Source organism: Salvelinus sp. IW2-2015, linkage group LG16, assembly GCF_002910315.2.
Source record: "Salvelinus sp. IW2-2015 linkage group LG16, ASM291031v2, whole genome shotgun sequence".
NCBI lineage: Eukaryota > Metazoa > Chordata > Actinopteri > Salmoniformes > Salmonidae > Salvelinus > Salvelinus sp. IW2-2015.
In genome coordinates, this window is record NC_036856.1 from 17,714,189 (window position 1) to 17,736,975 (window position 22,787).

At 42.6% G+C, this 22,787-nt stretch overlaps 1 protein-coding gene across 7 annotated transcripts in view; it reads left to right on the forward strand.

The window, feature by feature from the left end:
• Positions 1-22,787, forward strand: part of nfic (nuclear factor I/C) — a 120,643-nt gene that overhangs the window by 200 nt on the left and 97,656 nt on the right. Inside the window, exon 1 of one of the 7 annotated variants that reach the window (XM_070447568.1) lies at positions 1,395-2,116. The exons of 1 other annotated variant lie outside the window; for it this stretch is intronic. In XM_070447568.1, the coding sequence (XP_070303669.1) occupies positions 2,087-2,116 (30 nt within the window). In that variant the 5' untranslated portion in view covers positions 1,395-2,086. Of the gene's footprint in view, positions 1-1,394; positions 2,117-22,787 lie in introns of those variants that run through there. 5 more of the 7 variants (XM_070447569.1, XM_070447564.1, XM_070447565.1 and 2 more) reach the window with 5 other exon arrangements.

Sequence of the window (22,787 nt, forward strand, 5' to 3'; positions counted from 1 at the left end):
GAGCTATATTTTGGTGTTCTGCTCCTTTGTTTCTCAGCAGTTGGGCTACTCATTTTCTTGTTGGTTTTCAGCCAAGCGGAACGTTTGTTGGAAAGGCTAGAAAGGCAGACATACTGTATATTTGTTACACCGACGCGTAATGATTAAGATCGTCTGCAAAGCGTTTTGGCACTTCTCCCGTAGTGAAATGTATTAGTTTTTTGCCAGTTTGAGTGGGGCAACGCAGATTCGGTACCGGACGTCGAAGGCCAAGTTGAAGTTCAAAGCCACTGTGCCGGGTTTAGTTTGTTCAGCAGAAAATGGCCGTAGCCTCAGGCGCGCCGGCTTGAATTTGAACGGTAGACCGACAGAGGCGCTCCGTCCCTGGATGCAGTACAGTCCGAGTGCGGTTATAACACACATACTCGCGAGTGTTTTGAAAGTGCACTCAACTGGCATATTTAGAGTTTTTGTGAAAACAATGTAATTTATTTGGCCCGCTGTTTTGGAAATATCAAATAAATATATTCAGGACGTTATATTTTTGGATGTCATAGATAACAAAATGGCCAATTTTGTCTGAACTGCAGTTCACTTCATGAAGGTTGATTTACCCACCACCACCACCACCGAACTGCTATAGACAAACTTGTGCTAATGGATTGGATGCAATTATTACTTCACGGTATTGTCAGATCAAGGTGAAAACAATATTGATGCAGACAACATTGTCCCTTCAGACTGATCTCAGAATAGTTTTCTTAGCTTTGCCGGATATAACATGGTCTACTCACTCAAAGTAGACCAAGAAGAAAGTTTGTATGTCCTTTTTCTCTGGTCTGCCCATATGGAGAGTCCATGTATAGGCCTACTCTTGTGTGTAATGACATGGGGATATACTTACACTTTATAGGCCCCTTACAATCAACTTTTTGTGTGCATAGTTACAAAAGCAGAACGTGTCCATATAGTTGAAAGAGAGAATGTGATCATCTTTCTTGGATAGTTCTCCAAATACTATTGTCATTACACCTACCACTTGTTTTGTGGTCAAGTCACATCTGACAATAAATACAATACTGTAGAAATTGATAAAAGTAGGTTAAGTCTGAATTCAATGAAAAGTAACTGTATGCTCACCACTGACGTCTTTGCGCTTTTACGTACATACGTTTATAGCTTATTATTAGTTTGTATAGATGTCTGTGTGACATGATTATAGAAAACAGTTGATAACGGATGATGAATTCAGAAGCTTGGTTTTCTGAATTGGTATTACATGATTAGGATATACACGTTATCAGAAGCTTATCGATTCTGAACATTTTGAAAAGCTGTTACATTTAYAGCAATAACAGCTCAATTAAGTGTAGTTCGTGTTGTAGGTTAGTCGTGAGAGGCCACTTGGGAGTGCAGGCTATTGTGTCTGTGATGCAAKACTGTCATCAACGCACTCCGACGGTTCATTTGTACGATATTACGCAGCAATTTGCCAACGACACGTTTTGAATAAAYGGCACAAGCGCACATGCAACATCGCTGTCTTCGATGCTGGGATAGGCTACGCGAGGGAGGGAGTGTACGCTCTTGCTTGGGTGAGAGAAAGTCCTCTGCAATTTTTGTTTCTGACCATCCGTTCCAGCGTTGCTCCTGATGATCTTACGCATTACTTTGTTTTTCGTGGATTTAACGGGTATTGCTGGACACAGGGAATCAGGGTTACTGCTTCTTTAAGTTCTTTTGGGGGGATGGGCTATTTTCATAACGTCATTTCATTCCTCCCTCTTTTTCATTTTGTCATTCTTTGATTCTTTTTCTCCCCCCATTTCCTAAATGGAACAGATTGCCCGAGCCTTTTCATTTCCTAGCTTTCCTAATTTTTATTCAAAGTTACCCTTTTTATTTTTTGGGATTTTTAAGTTGAACTTTTCTTCTGTGTCATAATTTTTGGAGGGCTAACACCTTAGTGGACGTAAACTGCAAGTCAATTGAGGCGATGGTGGAGGTGTTTATGGTGATGATGATGATGATGATGAACTGTAAAAGAATGATTCACTAACTTGTCTGTCTTTGCTACCTGACAAGTCGTTATAAGTTCATTTTCATCATGATGTACTCTCCTCTCTGTCTTACTCAGGTAAATTATTCCTTTTGCTTACTTTTTGGGGAGTTATTATGCATGAGCGTCTGTGTTGATTGAATGAACGTGGCTATGAAATGCAGATGATATTTCAGTTTAGAAAAGGGCGGGATGAGTGTTGGCACAGTCGGTAAGGAGACGTGGAAACCTGAGTCTCTCAGCCTATATTAACTTCAGTCGTTTTGTTAACACTGCTATAGTTTACTCAATAGCATTATGCTGACTCATGTTTAAAGCAGATTTTTTTTGTCCCAGCTTTTCATGAAGTTTGTTCACTTTGGAGAAGTGTATGGCTAAAATAACATGTAATTCATTAGCTGTGGCGGATGAAGATGCATGATGGCAAGCTGTGCATGCCAGAAGTATCAGAATTCTTAATCTTAAAGTATCAGAAAAAGTTAGGCTATCGACCCTGTGTATGGAGAGTTCTCCACAAAGTATCCCACTCTCTTTTGAGTTAAGGAGGGACAACAAACCACCCCAAGAACTGTGGTCAGGCCTGGAGCACTTCGGCTCAGTAATGATGTCCTGATTAATTATTTAAATGCTTAGAATCATTGTAAATAGAGAGAGAGAGAGTGTGCTGTGTGTGTGTGTGTGTGTGTGTGTGTGTGTGTGTGTGTGTGTGTGTGTGTGTGTGTGTGTGTGTGTGTGTGTGTGTGTGTGTGTGTGTGTGTGTGTGTGTGTGTGTGTGTGTGTGTGTGTGTGTGTGTGTTTACCTGTGTCATGGAGTAGTTTGCACTTAAAGCGTTTTGTGACATATTCGGAGTGCGGAAAGTTGTGTATCCAAATAGTCTATCTGTTTATTTAGAACAACTATCACAGCCTGCAATCAGGATATTTATTTAGAATATTTATGATTGAACAAGTCAGAGGCGCATTTCTTACCTGATGTTGAGGATTCTTTTATTTTTGCTTCATGCATTAGGATTAGGCCTATTTTGAGTCAGGTTGACGCACAACGTTTAGACATCTAGTTGAAGAAAATTAAGAAAATGTAGTTTTCATCTAGTATGCAATTAAAATTTAATTGAGTTGTAATTGAGGAGATAATATTTCATACACTTTGAATGTAAAACTTAGAAGTAATATCTAAAGAAAGGGACAGCCTGGCCTAAATGAGAGAAACCACGTAGCCTATGACCTTGCAAGGTAGGCCTATAATAGTCCATGGTTACATTTGAGGAGCCTGTTTCAGTCTGTAGGTGGATGTGTTTCACTTGGTTAAAATGATCTAAATATGAAAAAAACTTTCTTCCATTTATCGATAGCCTTTAGATGCCATTTACACACGATAAGTCATAGCCATAAAGTCTTCATAGAGACCTATATAGTTCACCAGTAAAATTCAAATGTGTTTTTTTTATTTTCAAATGGAATTACACTTAACTTAATTCACATAAAGTAACGGGMTAAAAAAATCTATATACCTTATTTTAATAGCTGAAGACATAAATAGTGCTTTAGTTTCTGTTAATAAATGCACTGCAAGAGGAATCCAGGGAAGAGCTTGGGTTTTCTTGCCAGTTGGCAGAACTCAAGCAAGGACAAAGGGTGTTTTAAGGTCGATTTTCAGTAAAAGGCATCATCTGTATATTGAATATGAGACTTGATGTGGCATTTCAGATGGACACAACTGCCGTATTTACTTTGGCTTTGGGATCTGCAATGGATTTTATAGCCCTGTTCAAAGAGGAAATTGTACTTTTCTTCAAAAATAAACAGACACATTGTTGCAAGGTTCTAAACTGTTATTCTGAAGGAGGAGAAAGAATATTAGAAACAATTACTCATGTTGCTGTATGCAACAGGTTCCATATGTTTTACTGAATGTATATTTCAATAGTATTGTAACTTAACTTTGTAATAATACTGGTGACAGTTGTATTATTAGTGTGCTTTTGGAGTTGCCTTATATGAATTGTAGCAGTTCAAACTAAATAATGCCTTTGCTAGTTTATTTTTTAGAAGACTTTATTGATGTCTCAGATAGTGACATTATATTTTTACTGAAATATACAGTATATAATTATGATTCGTTAAAATGAGCCAATGCACCTATGGTTTATTCATTGAGATTATCCAAATGWAATAATTAATATGCTAAACCAATTGTGACGTGAAAAGTAATAAAGTTGAGTAATTATGTAGGATTAGTAGTTTTAACTCCTAGTTTATGCAGCCAGCTGGTTTGTTGAATTGCTCATATGCACATCTTTAAAAGTTTTGAACAATGGTGAATTCAGACTTGTTTTAAGGTAGTAGAATATCAGTGCTGTTTGTAATATTTAGATTCACGTTAATAAAGCGAAACAGTTCCTTTTAAAACAGCAGCGATCGGCTCCTTTCATTGAGTTGGAATGCACAAGTAATTCATAAATTCCTGTGTATTTTAATTTGTAAACACCTGAGACTTCTGAATTCTGACCACTAGTAGCCCTGTTCTAAATGAGGGAGGAAATGTTTGTTTACAAAAAAGCACTCCGCTATAGTTTTCTAAAATTGGAGTTGAGGCGCTTTGCCATGCTAATTTCTGAGCCGTGAGCCTCCACCTGAGGAGAGCTGCTCTTGTGCCCAGCTCAAGTTGCGCCTTTTCCTGGTGTTGATTTTGACAGGGTCTGATAGCTGGAGTGAGCCAGGCTGAGCTCCACAGTGTGCTGCTGCACTGTACTGTAGCTGTAGCAGGCCAACCAGCTAGGCAGGCAGGCAGGAGGTGAAGGGCCGGACCAGGCTTGCATGAGGCTCTGGTCTGCTGGCTGTCTGAGGCAGGGAGAGAGAGGGGAGGCTGGGAGAGAGCAAGGGAGGGAGGCAGGACGTGCCAGACAACGCTGCTGCGGCTCTGGCTCTGCTGGCAACCTGAAGGGTTGTGGCACTGCTAACGCACAACACAARTTAATACACATTATTCCTTTTCTGCTTCTTCTCTCTGTAGCTGCGAAATGCAGATCGCTAGATTCAAATGTTCTGCTAACTTTTCCAAGAAGAAGATTTTTTTCTTTACTTCAGTTTCATTTCCTTGAATTCATAAGCGATTCTCCTTTAATGGCCTGACTGAGTTTTTGCTGACCTCTAAACCACTGTTTAGCAAATTATTTTCAGCAGGTTTTCCTGCTTGTGGTAGTGGGTTTTAAGGGGCATAACCCCAAGCTAGCATCAGTATGTTCAATAAATCTTGTCATGACTAAGTGCATGCCCTCAGCTACAAAGTGACAGTCACACCAGGGTATTCCTACAGCTGCATACAAAAACAGATATAGGGTCAAATATATATTTTAAGAGGGAGTAGAGCAAAAAATGAGTAGGCAGGGGTTTAATGCTTGGTAAAAATATATGTGGAATTCATGGATGACAATTTTTCTGTTATTTTTGACAAATGTAGATATTTACTAAATGTATTATGCTGAATCACATGATCATGAAATTATGACCCACCTTTTGTTTTTGTGAAGGCATACATTTTCAAGATAGAGTACTTTGAAGCATGTCAGTTTATATTATCTGTCAATCTGAGACTGCCGCTTTGTAAGCCTGAGCAGACACAGTTTGGGGCATGTTTGCCAACACACTCTGATGTCTGCTGGAGATCTCAAATCCCACTGTGCTGTAAGTGTGCTCTCCTGCACCCATTTGTCATCGATTCATTCCATTAGAGCTGCAATTAGTGCCCACGAGAGAGCCCAGCGTCGGGCCAATCCAAGCCTGAGCTGGCCGCTACACATTCAAACCATTTCACCATGTTAAAATCACCCAGAATTCATTCACCTGCCCTGTGTTTTGTTGTAATGGATGTGAATCCTAAATCTCATGATTGTTCGCTTACTCAACACAGGCCTTTATTTTTGTCCCTGCTGTACTTGTCGTTTGCAAAGTTGTTTCCATTCATCCATCCGCATAATAGTTTTGCTTTTGTGCGATCAGTGCATGCGTTGCATAAGCATGTTATAAAATGTAGGTTTCCTCCCCAATACTTTTTAAGCCCAGTCTCAACAAGAACTGTTGTTCTGGGCCTAGCAGACAGAGCAGGCCCTTCTTTAATTAATGCTGAAATGCTCTCCATGGTTGGACACATTGTGTTTTGAGTGGCGCTTGCTGCTCTCTCAAACCCAACAGTTTCCAACAGAACCCCTGCTGGGTAGAGACTGGTCCTCTCTGAAGCCATCATCATCAACAGAACCCCTGCTGGGTAGAGACTGGTCCTCTCTGAAGCCATCATCATCAACAGAACCCCTGCTGGGTAGAGACTGGTCCTCTCTGAAGCCAGAGAGGACCAGTCTCTACCCAGCAGAGACTGGTCCTCTCTGAAGCAATCATCGCTAGAGTGGGGGTGGGGAGAGTTCTTTCGGAGCAGAAATTCTTGCCCCACTTTTCCTCTGTGTCCTGAGGGGTAGTCCCTGACATGCTGTTCCTCTGCACCGCTCATCAGATGCACTGTATCTGATGATGGTCGCTGTCTGCCTGCGTGTGCCAATCAACATGCTAATTCAGTTTATTTTGATTATTGGCCTCTCTGGAGTGTTGGGGGGGTCTTCTACTTTTTTTAAAGTCTTTATTTATTAATGTCAAGAAGTGGAAAAATGGGACGGATCTTAAGTGGAGCAACTGCCTTCATGTGTTGATCCCGGTGACTGCCTGATTGTCACTAGGGAAAGTGGGAGGGCGGGGACCCTAAAAAGTGCCCGCAGTTATAAAACCTCGGGACTCTTGGCATTGAGGCTGGGACTCCATGTGTCCGTCGCTGCAGATGTCTGTGGAAGGTTGGCTGCATTTCATATCACACCCAGGTTCCTCGGCAGGGAGCATGGTGAGGAACATTTTAAAATATTTACAGTATGATGCCTTGTTTAAATTCCATCTGAATATGCAACCTCCTCTCACCGGCAGCCAGGGGAGATTAGAACTGAGGAAGCTTTCTGGGCTTTTCACTTGTCACATTGGCCAGACCAGGGTGTTGCTAGCTCTCTGTGACAGTTTAGCCAGGTTGGCAATGTCTCTCTTGTGGAATGATGCTTATAGTGGATGCCTTGGCCTGYAAAACCCTGGCTCAGAACTGGCCTACAGGAGCCAGTTAGAACAACTACATCTAGGCTAGTCTCTGAAGTGCTATTAGATAGAAGGAATTACAAACACAAACAAATAGGCTACACTTCAGCTCTGTGGTCCCTATTCTTATTCAGTTGTTATTTGTCTGAAAGATATATAATATCTATTACCGTGTACCCACATGGGCAAAGTTCTGGAAATGGAGAGACATGGTCTTTACTGTGTTTACTGTCTGTGTATGTGTTTTGGAAGTGGATGAAAGCTTGTGAAGGCAGGCAGTTTGTTTCAGAGTTACGGGGTTTGAGGCTCAGTATTCGGTCGATGTGAGATGAACCTCCGTTCTTGGCAACACAGAGTGCTGCTGGAGACGCTTTTTGAAATGGTCCAACTGGAGGGATATCAAAAATATACTGCTGCCGTGGCACAGCACTGGGTTTATTTAAAATATCTGTGAATCTAACCTTGGTCCACTGCTGGTGCCAATGTAGCCTTGTTATGTAGGCTTTTTGTAGGCTTTTTATGCACCTGACTGAATTCCTGAGTTTTAACCATTCAATTACTCTTTCTAACATCCACCAAACTTTATTTTTAAATGTACCATAGAGCTCGTAAAATGGGAAATATTTTCTGAAGGATTTTGCTCAACTCATCATAGCTTCACCTTGTCTTTGTGTTAGGCTGTACGCCACGTAGTGTATATTGATCCGACAGTGATATGAATTGTTTATCAGGAATACTCTGGCACTTGACAAGTTCTTATTTTGAAGGTTCAACACATAGGGATAGAAAGGGCATTCAGGATCTTGGCTCTGTTTGCCTTTGATAATTGTGTGTGTGTGTGTGTGTGTGTGTGTGTGTGTGTGTGTGTGTGTGTGTGTGTGTGTGTGTGTGGTGTGGCATTAAAGTGCTGGTGGGTGGCGGGCGTCATGTGACTCTTTAAAACCCAATTCTCCTGTGTACTGTAATATAAAAGAACGGCATACATGGCAAGTGCTGTAGCAGTGTGTGGAGATGGTTCTGTTGTTTATKGCTGTAGAGAGGAACGGTAAGCGAGGAGATAAAGCTGTGTTCTGTGATTGGGACCCAGTCATGCACAACTGCCGCTGAGGGAGAGCAAACATTCGCCCTGCTCACTGCTCTGCTGCAGGTGCTCTCAGGAGGTCTATCATGCATATTTTGTATGGCTTGAGTTTTCTTTCCTCCTGTAGCTGAAATTCAAATATTTTGGCTCAGTGTGAGACAGGCGCATGTGACTTCCAGCCGCGTGTGACTTGTCCACCACTTTGTTTATATCCTTAATATTAATACGGGTACTATATTACCACCTGAAATTAAGTGGCTTAGAAACGCTATCTAATAGCGTACGAGGCTTTAATTAATGCAACACAGTTTATTGGCAYATTTCAAAAATATGTCTCTAAGAACATACTCAATTGAAACACTAGKGATGCTTGTCACAGTGGAAAATAGGCTTGTTCTCTGTCCCTCCATCTCTCCTAGCTGGGTTCAGCTCTATCCCTGACTGACTAATGCATACAGTAAAACAGCCTCTCTTAAAGCCTGATCCATAGCCCATCATGTCATCTCATCCAGGTCAGGGACACAGCAGGTACTGTACTGCTGCAGCAGGAGCCCAGTGGGCTCTGTGGGTTTCTCCCAGTCCACCAGCAGACCTACAGAACAGTATGGGTGGGATGTGTGTTGTGTTGTACTGTATGGTGGTGCCCTCTGCAGCATGCTCTCTTGCGTCTATTATGTTCCTGTTGGACAAGTGACAAGGAACTATCCTGCSCTCTATTGAGATGCCCAGTTCTGATATTCCATCATCGTTGCAGGTCATTTGTGATTTCATTACAGTAGGGGGAAGAGTTGGAGCCCAGTGCACCGAGGTACAGTTTCACACTGCTTAATAGTTGTTCTGTAATAACCAGAACAAAATCATTCCTATGTTTCTTTAGTAGAATCAGAAGCATAAAACATTTACCGTGAAGGAAACTGACAGTGTTCTGCAGGTTCCGAACCACACGCATTGTTCATTGTTACTTTGACATAAAGGTGGAATTTAGAAAGAAATGACAGATCCCTTCTGTTGAATTATTTGGTTTAGCAGGAACCTGAAATGCTTAGAAACTGCTCTGTGCCTGTGGTTGGTTTTACTCCCTTGTTTTAGTTTCACTCAGTCAAAACAGGGTTTCCTAGTCACACAGGGTTGACTTAATTGCATAAGAAAAATAATAACTCACAAAGACCTATTCAGCAGCAATAACTTCATTGTGGCAGTGAATGCAGACAATGTGCGAGTATTTAGGCACATCATATATCACTGTCAAAGCAGAGGCTKCTCAGTGTAGAGATTTGCAGGAAGTACGGAGATAGAGACAGTCCCGTGGGACTCCTGCTAGCTGGCTGCTGCTGGGCTGCTGGAACTCAACTCTCCTTGGCTCACATACGCCACACGGCACTGGTCCCAAACCAAAGTCAATTATGGAGGGAATTGTATGATATTGATGTTTCAGAAGATCTGATGATGGTGGTGATGATCAGAATTTTTTATGAAAGGATATTTTTTAAGTGCATGTCAACGTTTCCATGACAGTTGACCTAATGAGGCAATCTACGACATAGTCATGTTTGTCATTGTCCCCCTGTAGAGGGATTTCTTTGTGTGGGAAATAAGTTCACCCTTTCATCCGGTGTGCCATGTTAATAGAGGGGGGAACAGGAGGTGTACTCTCAAGGGCGGTGACCTAGGATACCTGTGAGGACAGTGCTTGGGCCTGGGCTGACAAGAGGTTGGGATACGATTGGGGGCTTTACCCTATGCCTGAATGGATCTCTATTGCAAAGCTGCTGGGGGATAAACCATGTTCAGCAAGTTTTCTGTTCTCCCTCTTTTTTCGTGGACTTCATTTTTTTGCATGAACCGTTCACTTACAGCCGCTCTCCCACCAAGCAGAGCAGAGTAGAAAAACAGAGCACAGAGCATCTATTCATGCTGGGTCTCTTTATTGAAAGGGTTTAAGAGCATTCTGCTCACTCTCTTTTCTCTTCACTTTAGATGACACTGTGAGTGTATTCCTCGTCTTCCCGGCGCTCTCACACTGTGCGACATATATCGACGGGCTTAAGAGTTGTCAGAAAATACATTCGAGGGAGAGGGCCCTATAAAATCCGCGATGCGGACGGAATCACGGAATATGGACTTTAAAACGAAGTTCAACAATATAATTTTTTTTATTGAACCAAGTAGGAAATCTACTAAATGTATTATTTCAGTAATTTACAACAGATTATCATAARACATGAACAAAATGCATCAGTGATTCTTATTTTCCTTCAGCTTTCTACAGCGGCAGTGTGGGAATGCCTCTGTCTGTGTGTGGATGTTTGTCTACCACTTTGTGTAGCTGTTAGCAATGAAGCTAATAACGTTAACTGTCTCTTGCTGGTGCGCACTGAATTATAGGGTATCTACACCCAATGATACAAATTTCTTWGATTTTTCCCAGACCTCAAAAGTGGTCTCCTGATGTGGTTTAAGCATTGTTGTGGACTTAGAACACACAATGTTGTTTTCTTTCTATTAAAAACGTGTGATTTTGAGAGAGAAACCCCCACCAAAAAACGGGGGGGAAAACTGAATTTGGGAGGGAAAATAAAACAGATTTGTATTGAGCCCTAAAGAGGGAGAGAGAAGCAGAAAGACTGCAGGCCCCTTCAGAGGTGTGTGTGTCACAAGCCCAGACAGGGCTCCCTGTGAATTAGGAGGCTTGGCAACGAGCTGGGAACCATGAGGACACGTCAACATTTGGCCATTCTGCTGTGACCTAATATGACTCTAGCACCGTTCCGCTGCAGAAGTAGGGCAGGAATATCGCTCTCACCCAGTCTTATCTCAACAGGCAATATTGCACATGAGAATTTCCTTTTACTTCAGCCCTGATGGTTGCCACATAACTGTACTCTGAGGCGGTGTGATGTTTATTGATAAACATTGTCAAGGTTGTTGGAAGCTGTAGAGGAGGCTGTCTAATGGAACACGTATGGAACAAATAATACGTTCTCAATACTGTAACCTGGTTAAGTAAAGGTTGAATGTTATGACATAAATGAAACGATGGTGAAGTACAGTAAACTGTTTCATTTGAGCTGTTCTGAGAACACTCAGTCTACAGGAAATAAACTACATATTTAACATTTCATTGGGAAAATATTGAAACAAAGCATTTAGCTTACTCACTTCCTCAGAGAAATGGTGTGCATTTTTTCCAGTCATTTTTTAAGTTTGTATATTATGAAATTATGATTCTGAACATGTGTTACTGAAAGGATGCTTCTCCACTCCCCGACCACGCTGTTTCAATATCACTGGGAGATTTCAGTTACAAAATGATACTTGAGACTAAGGAACAAGCAGGTCAATTGAAGACTCAATAAAAGCAAACCTCATTACCAAAGTGGGATTCAGCCACAGTGAGGCTCAGTGGGTTGATCTTCAAAGAGCAGTCAGCCCACATCTCACTGAGTGGCAGCACAAGGCCTGATGGCTCCAGCACAGCTCTCAGGGCAGGGTTTTCTTCCTCAAAACACTTATGGAGGAGGAAGGGAGCTTAAAGAACAGGCTTTGTTCAAGGCTCAGAGCGGTGCCCTGTTGTGGCACGACAGGGATTAGGGAGATTAGCCCGCTAGTATGTTATGTAATTGAATGTAACTGTTAGGGAGAGAGGCGCTAGGGACATCACTGTCAGGATTTACTGCTGCTTGAAAAATCACCCAGCCACAGAGCGAGGGAGAGACCGAGATGGAGAGAGATGGAGATAGAGGGGGAGAAAGAGACAGAGATAGGGGATTGCTGTTGGCCCGTCATGATCAGGTCACTCAGTTATTTTACCTAGAATGGCGCGGCAGACGTAAAGCTCTTCCAATTTGGGTCAGAGTTAGTTTAATCTGGAAAACATTTAGTGGAAAGTCAACAGAAATTTATCCATTGCCAAGCTGGTCCTAATTATATTTTGTTTTTAAGCTGATCCTTCTGTTATGCCCTCTGAGATATAGAACCATGTTTATCTATTCAATCAATTTCTATGAATAGACACAAATTGTCATTTATTTTAATCAGCCACGTAAGCCTCCAACATTTCTCTATTTGAATCATTCAATGACCAGTATGGAAAACAACAATGTACTTTGATGCAGTGGTGGAAAAAGTACCCAATTGTCATAGTTGAGTAAAAGTAAAGATACCTCAATAGAAAATGACTTAAGTGAAAGTCACCCAGTAGAATACTACTTGAGTAAAAGTATTTGGTTTTAAATATACTTAGGTATCAAAAGTAAATGTAATTGATCAAATATACTTGAGTATCAAAAGTAAAAGTATAAATCATTTAACATTCCTTATATTAAGCAAACCAGATGGTACCATTACATATTTTTTTTCAAGAATAGCCAGGGGCACACTCCAACACTCAGACATAATTTACAAAAGAGGCATTTGTGTTTAGTGAGTCTGCCAGATCAGAGGCAGTAGGGATGACCAGGGATGTTCTCTTTGATAAGTGTGTGAATTGGATCATTTTCCTGTCCTGTTAAGCATTCGAAATGTAACGAGTACTTTTGGATGCCAGGGAAAATATAATGGAGTAAAAAGTACATTATTTGCTTTAGGAATGTAGTGAAGTAAAAAATATATAAATAGTAACGTAATGTACAGATACCCCAAAAAATTACATAAGTAGTACTTAAACYTTTTTTACTTAAGTACTTTAAACCACTGCTTTTATGTGCTTTAATCAACTAGAAAAGCACAGTAATACTATTGTAATTCTCTATTTTTATGTAATGCCTTGAGGCTTCTGGCCACAACATCCTGGCTGTTAAGAGGGTAAAAGAGGTCAGGGCAACTTAGGATAACTGTATTTATGATCATAGGAAATCTAACTGGTTGTTCAAGACATCGATCCACGTATGCAAGTTCTCATATGTTTACTGAATATTACAGCACCTGAACAGAGTTGCTACAGACCTACTTTTAAAGAGGCTAAACATTTTGTGAAAGGTTGTGCTTCTGGCACCAACAGCTTATCCGTTCATGACATTTTTCTCATTAGAGATGTTCGTAAAGTAAAATATGTTATTAAGTGTCCCGTGTGGCTCAGTTGGTAGAGCATGGCGCTTGCAATGCCAGGGTTGTGGGTTTGATTCCCATTGGGGACCAGTACGAAAAAAGTCAAATGTATTAAGTCACTGCTGTAAGTTGCTCTGGGAAAGAGCGTCTGCTAAATGACATAAATGTTAAACACCTTATACCTGCTCCTCAACCAGATTTACAGCACAGAGCCAGAGGCTGCAAGTGTTGCTAGCACTCATGGAAGAGAACTACATTCTCTTGACAGCAACCCATTTAGTTAGAGCTTCAATAAAACTCTCAYACTTGCTTTTGAAAACCATATGACTTAACCGATCTTGATAAGGAAAGCTTCAAACTGGGACGTATAACTGTCAGCCAGTCTTGAAATTCACTTCTGACTTTAAATTATTGAAAGGCTCCATATCCTCCTCTTTTTGACTGATCAATTATTCATCCCATTTGAAAGTAGATTTACTTTGATTTGGGTCTCTCGCTCTCTCTCGGATCTGCGGTTCCCCTGACATAGAGGAGTGGCGAAAAAGACAGAGAGAGACGGAAGACCTAGTTATTTTTCCCTGGATTCTCCAGGATTAGAACTGTGCTGTCACATTAGAGAGCTGAACCCAAATTCAATGAATGTGATTAAAGCAGTGGAGAGGACAGGGGTGGAGAGGAGACAGGGACCCCGCCTGTCCACGGACCAGTCAACCGCAGACCAAGAAGGTTACTGAAGCCCCTAGCTCCTCAGGCATAATCAGCCTGGGTCCCTTTTTTCCCCTCATTCTAATCATAAATCACCTTACAAATATGATTTCTTTATGACACTACAATAAATTAACATCTTCTGTAGAAACAGGAAGATCTGTCACCTGTGCGTCTGTGGTCTGTTCTTCACCACAGTCAGTTTATTTCCCTGTCTTGTTTGGGTTATTCTCCGTCGAGCTGGGAGGAGGACCGTTCTGGGCTTAGTGTTGTCTGAGCCTGCATTGGCACACTCATTACACAGGCGGGTTTTAAATAGCTGTTGTCTGCTTTCCCAAATAGTTTTGTTGTGTTTAGCAGCGTGATAAACATCCATTATTAATCCAGCTATGAGTAGTTCTTCATAGGGTTCCCTGTGATGCGCTTTATGCCATTTTGCAGATGCCTTTCCAAGACTCCATGTTCTACTTTTCAGGCACAGTGTATCGTAATAGGGACATCAATATTGTATAGTCGTGTTCCGTTGTATTTGCATGAAGTCTAGGGGGCCTGTGTTCTGTCTAGTGCATACTGTACTTTCACTGTACAATAACTTAATGATTGTGTACATGGTGCACCTTCACAAGTAAAAACCTAAAAATGATGACTCGGACTGAGTGTAGCCTAAAAAAGAATTGTCTAGTTTACAAAATGGCATTGTTTCTCTCTCACAGAGGCGGACATGCTTTGAAATGGGGCAGTTTTCAAAAGGACGTCAGAATTCCATGAAAACATTTTGTAATCTGTCTCCACTTAAATAAAGACTATTGTAATGTAGAAACAGCTGGGATGGAACTAGTTTTCAGAGACTGTCCTTTTTATGTATTTGGATTGGGATGAGATTAGAATGAGATTAGAATGAGATGCGAGTCAAATGATCTCACCATCGTGCTSTTGCTTAACAGATTCATGCTATCAACATGATTGAAAACTATAATCCATATAGCTACTACAACAGGTCACACCAGTAGTGTGTGCTTAACTAAAAACTCTAGCTAATAAGAATAGTATTCTGAAGATACCACATTAGATAGCAGGGCAGTTGAGTTTTCAAATTAAGTAAAACAAGCAGTTTTTACACTAGGCCTATATACACTACATGACCAAATGTGGACACCTGCTTGTCGAACATCTCGTTCCAATAGCATGGACATCAATATGGAGTTGGTCCCCCCCCTTTGCTGCTAGAACATCCTCCACTCATCTGGGAAGGCTTTCCGCTAGATGTTGGAACTTTGCTGTGGGGACTTGCTTCCATTCAGCCACAAGAGCATTAGAGAGGCCAGGCACCGATGTTGGGCGATTAGGCCTGGCTCGCAGTCGGTGTTCCAATTCATCCCAAAGTTGTTTGATAGGATTGAGGTCAGGGCTCTGTGCAGACCAGTCAAGTTCTTCCACACCGATCTTGACAAACCTTTTCTGTATGGACCTCGCTTTGTGCACGGGGGCATTGTCATGCTGAAACAGGAAAGGACCTTCCCCAAACTGTTGCCACAAAGTTGGAAGCATAGAATTGTCTAGCATTTCATTGTATGCTGTAGGGTTAAGATTTCCCTTCACTGGAACTAAGAGGCCTAGCCCGAGCCATGAAAAACAGCCCCAGACCATTATACCTCCCCCACCAAACTTTACAGTTGGCACTATGCATTCGGGCAGGTAGCGTTCTCCTGGTATCCGCCAAACCCAGATTCGTCCGTCGAACTGCCAGATGGTGAAGCGTGAATTATCACTCCAGAGAACGTGTTTCTACTGCTCCAGAGTCCAATGGCGGTGAGCTTTACATCACTCCAGTCGACACTTGGCATTGCGTATGGTGATCTTTGGCTTGTGTGTGGCTGTTCGGCCCTGGAAACCCATTTCATGAAGCTCCCAACAAACAGTTATTGTGCTGACGTTGCTTCCAGAGTCAGTTTGGAACTCGGTGAGTTTTGCAACCGAGGACAGACAATTTTTACACGCTACGCACTTCAGCACTCGGAGGTCCCATTCTGTGAGCTTGTGTGGCCTACCACTTCAGCGGCTGAGCCTTTGTTGCCGCTAGATGTTTCCATTTCACAATAACAGCACTTACATTTGACTGAGGCAGCTCTAGCAGGGCAAAGATGACWTGTTGGAAAGATGGCATCCTATGACGTTGCCACGTTGAAAGTCACTGAGCTCTTCAGTAAGACCATTCTACTCCCAATGTTTGTCAATGGAGATTGCATGTCGATTTTATACACCTGTCAGCAACGGGTGTGGCTGAAAGAGCCGTATCCACTAATTTGAAGGGGTGGCCACATACATTTGTGTATATATTGTATCTAAAGGTGTGTTTTTCCTGAGCACACTGCACATGTATCTGTGTGAGTACAGTATGTGTTGAAGAACCCTATCAACCCTATCTCTGGGTCACTGGAGCTAATGGGGTCTGCTGCTGTCATGTTCACGTGTGGAGGCATAACGTGTCCACATGCCTGCAGTCACAGTGTCTGCTCTACATGGGCCCCCTATGATATTTATTGATGGGCCGTGGCGCATTGGAATTTTCAGTCTTGCCACCGGCTGTTATATGAAGTCGGTTACAATGTTTTTWTTTTAGCTAGGCCTTCTTTGTGTGTCTGTAGGTTCATTGGGTTTGTGGTTTCTGATATCTACTGCAAGGGAAAGACCAGGATAACATCTGAATCAAGTGCCATAAAACCWATTTTATATGTGTCCAACTGTAACAAACTGGAACTATGAATGGAAATGATCCAACAGCACCACTAGAAAGTTCTGTCATGATGTCATGCATATGGTTTTATATTATTACTCATTGCTTACTGAGTGAATAACAGCATCTGTGACTCAAGCCGCTCAATGGGTCCTTTAGGGGGCATTTGATCCCAGTAACCGGTTGGTTAGTCCGATGCGAGTTTCGATGGATGTCGTGCGGCGCTTTTGGTGGCATCATCCTCTACGTCAGCAAAACAAAGGGGTTGATTGTTGACTTCAGGAAACATCAATGGAACTGCAGTAGAGAGAGCCAGCAGTTTTAAGTTCCTGGGCGTCCACATCACCAAGGACTTGTCATGGACTAACAACATCACCACTCTTGTCAAGAGGGCGCAACAGCGTCTACTTCCTAAGGCGGCCGAAGAAATTCGGCATGCCAACCCGGTCCTCTCCAAATACTACTGCTGCACCATCGAGAGCATCCTGACCTGGTGCGGGAATGGGACCACGAGCGCAAGGCCCTCCAGCGGGTGGTAAAGATGGCCCAGTACATCACTTGGACCGTGTCCCCACCCATCCGGGGCATCTATTTGAAACAGTGCCTGAGGAAGGCCCTCAGCATCATCAAAGACCTAAGGATGAGGTCTGATACCAACAGTCTCAGAGACAGTTTCTATTTACAAGCCATCAGACTGCTGAGCACTTGAACTGGACTGACCACCTGCACTGATTCTCCACACCTTAGCACACATGCACTCACACACACACGCTACACACAGATATACACTGATCCAAACACACACACGCTACACACAGATATACACTGATCCAAACACACACACGCTACACACAGATATACACTGATCCAAACACACACACACGCTACACACAGATATACACTGATCTAAACACACACACGCTACACACAGATATACACTGATCCAAACACACACACGCTACACACAGATATACACTGATCTAAACACACCCACACGCTACACACAGATATACACTGATCCAAACACACACACGCTACACAAACATTCATGCTACATTACAACTAAATACTGCACAATTTAAACACTTGCCCACCAATCCCCCATTCCCCATAACACGTGTAMATATTGGACTATAAATTGTGCCTTCCTGTATTATACTGTACTTATGCTAAAATGTTTTCTATTCTACTGAGCCATTTACTTTATGTTCATATTGTTATATTTTAAGATTTCTTATTGTTGTTGCATTGTTGTGAAGGAACCTGCTAGTAACCATTTAGTTGGATGGTGTCCTGTATACCATGTGTATCCTGTACATACGACTAATAAAACTTGAAAGTTATTCATGTCAGCCGTGTCATAATGTGGAGTGGCCCCTGGCGATGCTGTCTCAATGTCAGTGTGCATGGCCTCAAATCGTTTTAGTCCCGAGGTCATGCCCTGTCTGACCTGGCCATTGAGTTGGGGCTGAAGCATGAGCTCGGCTTAAGCAGAGCTCAGTGTGGAGGTCAGTGTCTCTCAGGCCTGGGACTGTAGAGTCAATAGGAGGCTATGGGAGTCTATGAGACGGCACATATTCTCAAGGTCAAGGAGGCTTGGGCACTTTGATCCTATAAATCGAAGGCCCATTGTTTTGTGCTTAACAAGGTCAGAGCTCAAACTTTTTGCTCTGCTGTGAGATTCAGCAATGCATTACTGAGGACACCTGACCAATCATGCTGTTCTGAGCCATGTGGCGACACAAAATCATTAGTCTATGATCCAGTTTAATGAACAACAAATGGATCATTGATCATGTAGTCATAGTTTGTAGTATATGTAGTCTACTCTGTAGCCTAGACAACAAACCAAGATAAACACACTGTCTGTCAGCGAGAGAGACAGAGAGCTGAGAGGGAGCCGGGAGAGAGCTAAGCAGGGAGCTGGGAAAGGAGAGCGGGAGTTGGGAAAGGGAGAGCGGGAGCTGGGAAAGGGAGAGAGCTGGGGAGAGAGAGAGGGCTGGGGCGAGAGAGAGAGCTGGGGAGAGAGAGAGCTGGGGAGAGAAGAGAACTGGGAGGAGAGAGAGAGAGAGAGAGAGAGCTGGGAGAGAGAGAGAGAGCTGGGAGAGAGAGAGAGAGCTGGGGAGAGGGAAAGTAGAACGTGTTGAAACACTATTGATTTTGAGACGTGACTCCCCTGTGTCATTTTCTGTTATGCTGCACCAATCAATGTAGCTAATGTATGATGTCTTTGTTTCAAAGCCCTACTAGCACACCTGCGATCAGAACCGGGCTGGCAGGGTTGTCAGTTTCAATGTCAGGCTGAAGCATTGGTCTTGTTCCCACGCTGGCGGCCTAACAACTTAACCGTGGTGGTGGTCTCAGCTGCAGTCTGCAGTGTCGGCGCCTCAACCTGCTTGCAGAACATGACTTTCAGTCTTCAGTCAGTCTGTCAGCATGTGTGCAAACCAGGGAATTCCTAGCCTGCTCACCTCTCTCTCTTTCTCAGTATGAGCACGCCAGGGGAGGGTTGGAGAGGACAGATTAAAAGTAAGTTCTTTGAAGTGAGACACGGACTGAAAAAAATGTCATATTGCATTTACAGGAAAGTAAGCTTATCAGGGGTTTCACCTTGAATCGGCAGAGTATTTTCAGCCTAAGTTCATCATTCTGGCACTGACGGAGGAGGAGCGATATGTCTGTATTGTCGCTTTAAACTGTGTCATTATGAATCTGGATTCTCTCTTTTTGAATCTTTCGTCATGACATGGGTTGCTCCAGTCATCCATGGATCTGAAACTTATGTATGGCAACGGAAATGCACAACTCCCTCCCACAAACAAACATAAATATCACTGATTMAGTCATGACTGAAATATAAACTGAAATAGCCTATACATTTGTATTCAATCCCAATGTCACAGTTTACAGGAATACTGAAACGGTTAAGATCAAATAAAATTGTATTTGTCACATGCGCCGAATACAACAGCTGTAGACTTTACAGTGAAATGCTTACTTACAAGCCCTTAACCAACAATGCAGTTTTAAGAAAAGTAACCGAAAATAAATAAGAAAAAAAAGTAACAAATAATTAAAAAGCAGCAGTAACATAACAGTAGCGAGGCTATATACAGGCGGTACCGGTACAGAGTCAATGTGCGGGGGTTACCGGTTAGTTGAGGTAATTGAGGTAATATGTACATGTAGGTAGTATAATAGATAATAAACAGAGAGTAGCAGCAGCGTAAAAGGGGGAGCAATGCAAATAGTCTGGGTTAGAGRTCGACAGATTATGATTTTTCAACGTCTATACCGATACTGATTATTGGAGGACCAAAAAAAGCCGATACTGATTAATCGGCCGATTTTTATATATTTATTTGTAATAATGACAATTACAACAATACTGAATGAACAATGAACATTTTTATTTTAACTTAATACATAAATAATATCAATTTAGTCTCAAATGAATAATGAAACATGTTCAATTTGGTTTAAATAATGCAATAATGCAATCGTTGGTGCAACGACAGTGCTTTTTACGCGAATGCGCTTGTTAAATCATCACCCGTTTGGCGAAGTAGGCTGTAATTCGATGATAAATTAACAGGCACCGCATTGATTATTTGCAACGCAGGACAAGTTAGTTGAAGTAGTAATATCATCAACCATGTGTAGTTAACTAGTGATTATGTTAAGATTGATTGTTTTTTATAAGATAAGTTTAATGCTAGCTAGCAACTTACCTTGGCACATTAATGCACTCGTGTAACAGGTGGTCAGCCTGCCACGCAGTCTCCTTGTGGAGAGCAATGTAATCGGCGTCCAAAAATGCTGATTACCGATTGTTATGAAAACTTGAAATCGGCCCTAATTAATCGGCCATGCCGATTAATCGGTCAACCTCTAGTCTGGGTAGCCTTAAGATGAGYTGTTCAGGAGTCTTATGGCTTGGGGGTAGAAGCTGTTAAGAAGTCTTTTGGACCTAGACTTGACGCTCAGGAACCGCTTGCCGTGCGGTAGCAGAGAGAACAGTCTGTGACTAGGGTGGCTGGAGTCTTTGACAATTTTTAGGGCCTTCTTCTGACACTGCCTGGTATAAAGGTCCTGGATGGCAGGAAGCTTGGCCCCAGGGATGTACTGGCCCGTACGCACTACCCTCTGTAGTACCTTGCGGTCGGAGGCTGAGCGGTTGCCATACCAGGCAGTGATGCAACCAGTCAGGATGCTCTCGACGGTGCAGCTGTAGAACCTTTTAAGGATCTGAGAACACATGCCAAATCTTTTCAGTCTCCTGAGGGGGAATAGGCTTTGTCGTGCCCTCTTCACACCTGTCTTGGTGTGTTTGGACCGTGATAGTTGTTGGTGATGTGGACACCAAGGAACTTGAAGCTCTCAACCTGCACCACTACAGCCCCGTCGATGAGAATGGGGGCGTGCTCGGTCCTCCTTTTCCTGTTGCTGTGATTTCTTGCACGGTTCAGGAATCTTGTTATTTCTTGCAATTAGAAAACCCCCCTCCATCACTCCCACGCTCCTAAATTATCCTTTTTAACATTGAAAGGACTTTCTTTGATGTTGAGGCAATACTACATTATCAGTTACTCTCTCAGGATGTCTGTTACTGAACAGTCCTTTGCCAAGCCTAGAGAGCCAGACGCCCACATGTTCAACCATCCTATATACACAGAGACATGGATGGTCATTACTTGCACTCTCTTTTCCCATGTTAGGGGCTCTCTTGGGATGTGTTGAAGGCACACAGATGCCCCCTGTGGCTCCTTTATCTCTGACATAAGGCTGTCTCAAAGCAGCTCAGACGCACAATTGCTTGTGCTGCTTGAACTGAAAGCAGATCCAGGGAATAGATCCGTCAACATAAAGCAACTTATTGTTAATGGCATGCAGTGGAGTTAATTGTTTATTTGCCACTTCTTTACAATTAATAGCAGAGAATTATGCACCCTCACTACTCACACTGAGACTGATTTAATGTTGTTGTCTCATTCAGCTTCAGACTTCAGTCTTTTCTAAGAAGAAGAAGTGCCATGGACAATGGCCCTTTGTATCAATCCCCTGTAGGAGAGAATGAACATTATCCGTTGGGTGATCTGTTCATCAACACTAATAAACAACTTTGAAGAGGAAATTGCAGATGGGTTTTCCCCAGTATTGAACTGTGTCGTATTAAGATGTGAATGTGGCAAAACTCGTACCGACACATCACAAAACATCGTTTGTTAGATCATCATTTCAAAGGTCAGGGGGTTTCCTTTCAGTTGACGGAGCACCTCCATAGTTGTCAGCCTCCACGAGGGAGATCGACAGAAGGGAGATCGACAGAGCCGGCACAAGGAGCTAACCCAAATATTGCAGTGAGTCTTCCCTCTGTAGCTTGCTGCCTCTGTTTGAGTGTCCCCCCGCCTCACTATTGTCATTGTGCGTGGCTGAGGGCTGACTCAGCAATTGTGCAGCGACTAGGCAGGATGACTCACTGCTGGAAGTCAACTACATGTCCCCTTTGACCCACTTAACATGCACAGCCCTACCTTCCAAGGCCCTGCTGGAAACACGCCAACACACTTTCCCTAACTAGCTCTGTTATTAGTCAGTAATGGAGCCAACCGTTATTGACATTCAGAATCGCACAGGCACATTCCTGTAATAGAGAAGTGTGAGAGTGGTGCACTCTTGGGGTTATGATTGTTGGTTTGTTCTTGAGGGGAATGATATCGTTTAACATCATAATAAGGAATGCCTCTGAAACTAGTGGAATTGAGTTTATGGTCTGGAGGAGACAGACATTGCAGACACTTTCGTGAATGGTCAGTGTCTAGCCAGTCACACCCTCGTCACTTTCTTTCTAAATCTGGTTCCCTTCTTTGCAGTATTGTGCCTCTTTGTAGGTGGAGTTGGCCGGAAGTGTGGTTGGAAAGGCAGTGGTGGGCCGTCAGGGCCTGCAAGGCCTTCTCTGCTGGCCTAAACATCATCAGAATATAAATTTTTTTAAATATATTTTCCCACAATATGTATTAAATTATTCCCAGAGTAAGAGTTATACTCTTCATTTCATAGCT